This window comes from Antechinus flavipes, chromosome 1 (genome assembly GCF_016432865.1).
Source record: "Antechinus flavipes isolate AdamAnt ecotype Samford, QLD, Australia chromosome 1, AdamAnt_v2, whole genome shotgun sequence".
In the NCBI taxonomy this organism is placed as follows: domain Eukaryota; kingdom Metazoa; phylum Chordata; class Mammalia; order Dasyuromorphia; family Dasyuridae; genus Antechinus; species Antechinus flavipes.
In genome coordinates, this window is record NC_067398.1 from 21,856,664 (window position 1) to 21,863,755 (window position 7,092).

Genomic DNA, 7,092 nt, shown 5'->3' on the forward strand with positions numbered 1-7,092 from the left:
TTTTCATTGGCGAGCTTGGGCTGAGCAGCACGCACACCGACCGCAACCCGAGTCCCTTTTCTCCCCTGGAATAATATTGTTCCAAAAGACGTGGGTTGAATAGGCGCTTGGATATTAAAAAATAGTGGAGGGCAGCGGCGGCGGCTGCAGAGTAGAGAGTGGGGGGTGCGGGGGAACTGGGGCTGCGCAGGGGGGGCCTGCCCAGCGCGCCCGTTGATGTAATCCAAGTACTTGATTATCTATATTCTGATCAAAAAGGGTTCAGGCAGCCGGCCCCCCTCCTGGGAATGATTAGATGATTAATGTAATGCGGTTTGAAGGGTCTCTGTTTTCTCTCTTAATTTGGGTCATTACTCAGAAAGCGAGCGTGAGATCATTTCATCAGCATTCGAGAGAAAAAAAAAAGATAGCTATTCAGGAAATTGTTTAAATGCGTCTTAATTAAAGGACCAAAAGGTGACATGTTAGATTATGAAAACCGTCATTATCCCGCATTTCAGGCGACTTTAATTCGGGAGTGGGGGAGAAAGACCCCCGCCTTAAATGCCCGATTAATAATAGTCTTCGGAACATTAAATGTTAGATAATAGCAGGATGGCAACAACCCGGGATCCTTTCCATTTGAACTCCATCGAAAAAGATGAGAGGAGTGAGATTCTTGTTGTTCTTGGAAATATTATTTCATGCCAATTGGAGAAGATAAGATGGAGACGGGGTTGTTGCGGAAGGCTCTGAGGTGAGCCCCACTAGCTTTCTTCTGTCCTGCGAGAGAGAGTATTTGCTTGGATGGATGATGGGAAGTTGGGAGATGAGGAGGGAACGGGGATGGAAAAGGGACCTGGTTGGCGGCTCCTTGGTCTCAAGTATTCGGGCCTCTGGAGTCCCAATTTGGAAAGGGCCCGCTTGCTTTCTCTGTCCCGGACATTTTTCTCCCTCAGGGTTGGACGCCAGGCCATTAGTCCCTGTAGCCACTGGCCTTTAAAAAGAAGGAAAAAGAGAGGGAGGGAGGGAGATGGAAGTTCCCAGCTAAGTTTGGGGGGCAGGTCCTTGAGGCAAGGGCCCACGGTGTTGGCAATCTCGGAGAGAGCCCTTGGCCTTGCCGGGATTTACGGGAGTAGCAAGTAAAACAAGCTTGGGAACGGACGCCCAGGTAAGGAAATGAACGGAGGAGGAGGAATAGACCGGAAATGCGCGCGGGCCAATACTGTTGGGAGAACGGCGGTACTGCCAGGGGCGCACCTACGTGCACCGCGCCGTCATCGCCGCTCCCCCCCTCCCTTCTCCCCCTCTCTTCCCACTTTTCCTCACCAACTTCCCCAGCTAGACATACAGAAGGAACTTCTCCCCGCAGAGCAGTCCAGCAAACAGGTGCTTCCTGGGCCGGCTACACTGTGTAATTCCCCCCCACAACACGCAAGCTTTTCTCCCCTGGTCCTGCGTAAGAAATTCAATATCCTGCCATGAGTTTTCCTTTCCTTCGGAAGGCTCATCTCACCGTAGGCCGTTCGTTAGTTAAACCCAATACAACAAAATAAAACCGAGGATCTCGATGTTTTTGTATCCCTCTCCCCAATCACAGAGGAAACCAAGTTGCTTAGAAACTACCTCCCCTCCCGGCCCACTCGTGTGTCAGCTCAGTTACCAAAGGGCCCCTCACAATCGTTTGGATGTTTCTCTCCCCACTCGGGTTCCAGCGCATCTCCTTCAGTCAAGCTCCGGCTGGCTTGAAAAATACAAAAGATAACTTTTAGAAATATGGTCAGAACATCAGCCATAAGAAAGGAGGAAAGGAGGAAGAAAGGAAGGAAATTAGAAAGAGTAGGAGAGAAATAGAAGGAGGGAAGGAGGGAAGAAAGGGGGAGGGAAACGAAAAAGGAAAGAATGGATAGAAAATAGGAAGGAAATAAGATGGAAGAGGAAAGACATATTTCCTTCCAACACCTTCTCCCGATGCTGGGGAGAGGGCAAAGAAGATTCTTGCCAATGAAATCGGTTTATTATAATCATATATAGATATATTTCTTAATCAATCATACATGGAAATTTACAGAAATGTAGAAAGTGGATGGGCTTATAATGCAGCTCCCTTATATTTAGTCAGTGTTGAAAAGTTAGGTTTAGTTTATCCTTCCCCCACCCACTGTCACCCCTCAATAAAATGTCTGGGGGAGCCCTGAGGTCCAAGACTTCACTTTTGCTGAGTCTCCCCGTCTATGTACACTTGTGGGGGGTGGGGGTGGGAGTATGTTTGCACAATTCTGCTCCCCACTCATAGGGAGACATTTTAGCTTTCCAAAATAGATGTTGGTCTCGATAAATAGATCTAACCTCTCTGCTGTATGTATATATATATATATATAAATTTATATATATATCTATTTAAATCTTAGAAATCAGTGTCTCTCTCCAATCTCTGAGGCGCAGGCGATGTGGAGGGAGAGGAAACAGATCCTGCTTGGAGCTGAAGCTTTCAGCTCTGCACTGTCCGGGGCAAGTCCTTTGTGGAGGGGGCTCCAGGGGCCACACTGTCGTGGAGTTTCCTCACGTGCTTCTTTAGATCAAAGTTTCTGCAAAATCCTTTCCCACAAGTGGCACATGTGAAAGGCTTCTTGTCGTTGTGGGTGTGCATATGAAAAGTCAAGTTATAAATCTGGTGGAAGGCCTTGTTGCAGATGGTACACTTGTATTGTTTCTCCCCACTGTGAGTCAGTTTGTGATTTTTGTAGTTTCCTACCAAAAAAGAAAAAAAATAATAAAAGAATGGGGTTTGAATGGTGGCAGTGATGGGGGAGGAAAAGGTGAAAGGGATTCCAGGGTCTCAGGCCTGGCCTGGCCTGGGGATGGGGGTGGGGATTCATGCTTCAGTTGTCGCCCCAAGGAGGCAATGCTTCATTAGGCTGGGTCCCACAAGTGAGAGTCAAGAAGTTGTCAAACTTGCTCTCCATCAATCCCGAGATGGAGAAGAGGTGCAATAGCATTATGGTGGCTGAGAACTGGAAATCAAAAGGACGCCCATCATTTGGGAAGGTGCAGCAACGAAGCGGGGATACAATGCTCCAAATTATAAGATTGAGGAAAGATCAGAATTTTGCCCCAAACCATCAACAGGAGCTCGCCTGCCTGCCTTTTCCTCACTTGTCCCTGTTATTGCTCTCTCTCTCTCTCTGTATGTGTGTTTAAAAGCATCCTCCTACTAGGTTTTCCATTAAGGAGAATTTTGCTCTGGGAAATTAAAAGACCTTTCAGTTCTGGGCTGTGTTGTCAAGATAATCTTTCCCTCGCCCCCATCTAAAATATTAAATAAATACATTTGAGATTTTACACACACATGCAAACGAAATACATATGTAACCCACCATCCTCACGCATCCGTACAATATGCATACACAAACTAAATACATATGTGTGCATGTTTTATCCACAAAAATGAAATGCATATATGTGTAACCTCAAATGTATATATACTTATACACTTCCATGTATGTGTATATAGAATATGTCTGTGAATTTTTGTCTAGGAAAGCTGAAAATTCAAGCAGACAAGCATTTGAGAGTGACTTGGGAGCAAGTTAGCAAATTGAGTTTTGCCCGCCTGATATGAAGGAAATCTTGGGGCCTGCTTTCCTTCTCCTCTGACTTTGGAGCTGCAAGTCTGGATCTTTCTCTCCTGTCTCCAGTGGTCCCCTCTTCTGCCCCAACTTCCCCACTCATCTCCCTGTCCTTCTCTTTCTCATCCCTTCTTCCTGCTGTCCTGTGAGAAGTAAAGTAAAGGAAGAGCTTTCTAAACTTCTTTCGAGGAGTCAATCATTTGGGGAGGCTTTTGCTCTTCCTCCATTTTCCTCTTCCAGTGCTAGGAAACGAATCTTTGTTCTGAGAGAGAAAGCCTATCTGCCTTCACCTTAGGCCAGGTCCAAAGACTGAGTCCCAAGGGACAGTCCCGCTCCCTTAGTAATTTAGGGCAAGGTACCGGCCCGAAAGATGTTAGGAACAGACCAGGAAAAAGAGGATTCGAAACAGAAGTGGAATTGAGTTTTCTCCCCCACGAGTCCACTCTCTCCTCCTCTTTCTGCCTCATTTGTCTTCCCCCTCCCTTCAGGCAATAGCTCCGGAGGTCCGAGTACCTTTTTGGTGGAACCCTTTCCCGCAGAATTCGCAGACGAAAGGCTTGTAGCCCGCGTGGATTCGGATGTGCGTGTTAAGCGTGGAGCTCCGGTTGAAGGCTTTGCCGCACTGGTTGCATTTATGAGGTTTTTCCTGGGGTGGAGGAAGGGGGCGGGAGACAGAGAGAGTTTGAGGCGAGGGACCCCCAAAGTGGAGGAGTTGACCCGGTTAGGGAAAGCCTAAACTCTGGCCTCTTCTGGCCCCTAGCTATGAGAAAGAGAGAGAGAGAGAGAGAGAGGCTGGAGCCATTCAGAGCGGCTCAAGAACGTCCCTGGGGTCCCTGTGTCCTGCCCATCCCTCTCTCTTCTGGGGGCGGCAGAGCCCCCAGGCAGCCCGGGGGAGCAGCTGTGGGGAGGAGGCCGGCAGCCTGGGCTGCCCGGGCGAGGGCCACGTACCTGGGTGTGGATGATTTTGTGTCTGCACAAAGTACTGGCTTGCCGAAAGCCCTTCCCGCAGACTTTGCAGACAAACGGCCTGGCTCCCGTGTGGACCGGCATGTGACGAGTGAGGTTATAGTGAGCGTTAAACACCTAGTGGAGGGGCGGGACACGAGAGGGCTTTGGAGGGCAAGCCCAGAGGGAGAGGCTGGCTCCCAGACCCCATCTCCGCGGGCCTCCTCTAGCTCCACTCCCCGGCCTCTGCTCCTGGCCCTGGCCTTAGACAGCCTAGCTAACGGTTCCCATTCCCCGTGGCCACCCCCCGACCGGACTCCCTGTTCCTGGACCCCCTCGTGGCGTGCTCCACACCAAGCGAGGAGCGAGCGCTGCCAGATCCCGAGGGGGAGGTCCGGGCGGCCGAGGGCCGGGGGAGCCTCCCTCAGCCCCCCGCCCCGGGCTCTCTCCGGGGCACCCTAGCCGGCTCACCTTGCCGCACACTTCGCAGGTGAAGTTCTTGGGCTTGCCGTCCGCCGAGTTGGCCGCCAGTTTGCCGTGACTCTTGGCTCCGTTCCGCTCCGCCGTCAGCGCCGTGTTCTCCTTCATCACCTGGTCCAGCTGCCCGGGCAGGCGCTCTTTGTGGGGGTAAGGGCCGTGGGGAAACTTGTCCGCGGCCAACGTGGCCAGCTTGGCGTTCTCCAGCAAGAAGAGTTTCTGGTGGGTGGCCAGGGACGCCGGGGACTGGGAGTTGAGGATGCTGGAGGGGAAGAGGTGCCCGTTGAGCAGCTCCGAAGGGGGATACGCCGAAGACTCCAGGTAGTTGAAGTAATAGAGGGAGCCATTGGCCGGCAGCCCCACGGCCTGGTTGATGACCTGAGGTTTGATGACCCTGCCGGTGGGCAGCACGGACGGGGCCAGGCTCAGCTCCGCTTTGCAGCACATGCCGCAGTTCGCTTTGCACAAGCCGCTGGCGCCGCAGAGCTGGGGTCCCCCGCTGCCCCCGCCGCCACCGCCGCCTCCGCCGCCACCTCCTCCGCCGCCGCTACCTCCTCCTCCTCCTCCGCTGCTTCCGCCGCCTCCCCGGAGGCTACTCTTCCAAAGCTCGGTGTAGTTGAGCAGAGTCTTGGACTGCATCTCGTAGCCCAGGGGCTGGATGGGGATCATACAAGGCAAGGACGAGCAGAGGCTGAGCATCTTCTTGGCGCCCCCGTCCACCTCCAGGCCCCCGGGCCCCCGGGGTTCGAAGGGGGGCTTGGGCTCCGAAGTCTTGGCCATGATCCTCTCGATGGAGAAGGCCAAGGTTTTGGACGTGGCGCTGGAGGCTCCGGTCCGGGAACAGGACGATGGCACCATGGTCTCGAGGGAAGTCGAGCTCGCCATCTCGAGGAAAAGTTGCTGCGGGTTCCAGCGGTAGGAAGGGAGCAGGGGTGCTGGGGCGCGGAGGGTGGGGGTGGGGGGCGAAGCCGGCCTCCCTCCCAGGCGACGGAGCTCCGGGCTTAACTCTGCATTCCAGAAAAGGCAGGGAGACACATCAATTTAATAAACGCCTGGTCCGAGCCGGGCCACCCATTCGCATTCAAATGAACCGAGCCCTAAACAATGAGCACCCAAAGGTACCAGATCACTGCTCGTTAACCGGGTCGCACAAAAGTAGCCGACCAATCTAGACCTCGTCGGTTTAAAAGGGGGAACGGGGAAGGGGGGAAGAAAGAGAAGAAGGGAGGATAAAAAGGTGGAAAAGGAAAGAAAGGAGAAAGCGACCCTGCAAACACCCCCAGTGTTCCCGGGCAGCTCGGACCCCCTAGCACTCGAACCACAAACTGGTAGGAGAAGGGCGGAAAATTTAAAAATAAAAGAAGATGGAAAATGAATCCGTTTACCTTTCTCCTCCGGCGCCGAGGAGAGAGATGCGTACGAAGCATGCAGCAGGGCTACACTGTCACATTTTGATAGCCAACATCTTCCCTCCGCGTGAGATCACTGTCTTTTACATTTAGCTGACATCACATGAAGTCACTTACAGCGGAATGACATGAGCGCACGGGGCTGCGCTCACAGCAGCAGCAGTAGCCCGGCAGCGGTGGCGGCGGCGGTGACGGCGGCGGCGGCACGGGGCAGCGGCGGTGGCCCCGCCGTAGTTCCGCGAGCCCACCGAGCTCTAGGCGGCCCGGCGGCCCCTGGCGCCACAGCCAGACCGCAGCGGCGGCAGCCACCCGTAGCCCCTAAAAGTTGAATGTCGACAATTTGCATCCGAGCATCCGAGCGCCCCTGGGCCAAGTGCGCGCCACTTGCTAAGCAGAGGAGGGAAAGAGAGAGAGAGAGAGGAACAGGGAATAGAGAGAAAGGAGAGAGAGAGTGTGTGTGCGTGCGTGTGTGTGTGTGTGAGAGAGAGAGAGAGAAGAGAGAGAGAGAGAGAGAGAGAGAGAGAGAGAGAAGAGAGAGAGAGAGAGAGAGAGAGAGAGAGAGAGAGAGAGAGAGAGAGAGAGAGAGTCCGTAGAAGCTAGGGGGGAGTGGAAAACACAGACTTGGTGCGTGATTCACAACTTTTCTTGCTTGT

General features: G+C 53.1%; 1 protein-coding gene across 1 annotated transcript; it reads right to left on the reverse strand.

Annotated features, from left to right (window-relative positions):
- Positions 1–422: 422 nt before the first annotated feature.
- On the reverse strand, positions 423–6,600 carry FEZF2 (FEZ family zinc finger 2). Its single transcript, XM_051980059.1, has 5 exons — positions 6,416–6,600; positions 5,025–6,037; positions 4,557–4,691; positions 4,122–4,254; positions 423–2,730 (listed from the first exon to the last, which is right to left on the reverse strand). Exons 2-5 carry the CDS (start codon positions 5,913–5,915, stop codon positions 2,471–2,473), a joined length of 1,419 nt encoding a protein of 472 aa, XP_051836019.1. The 5' UTR covers positions 5,916–6,037; positions 6,416–6,600; the 3' UTR covers positions 423–2,470.
- Positions 6,601–7,092: the final 492 nt, after the last annotated feature.

Excerpts from the sequence above, each read along its gene's own strand:
- FEZF2 (XM_051980059.1), bottom strand. The coding sequence starts at position 5,915 with ATGGCGAGCTCGACTTCCCTCGAGACCATGGTGCCATCGTCCTGTTCC. Across the intron at positions 4,692-5,024 it reads CCTGCGAAGTGTGCGGCAAG|GTGTTTAACGCTCACTATAA; the intron begins GTGAGCCGGCTA and ends CCCCTCCACTAG. Across the intron at positions 2,731-4,121 it reads GAAAGGGTTCCACCAAAAAG|GAAACTACAAAAATCACAAA; the intron begins GTACTCGGACCT and ends CTTTTTTGGTAG.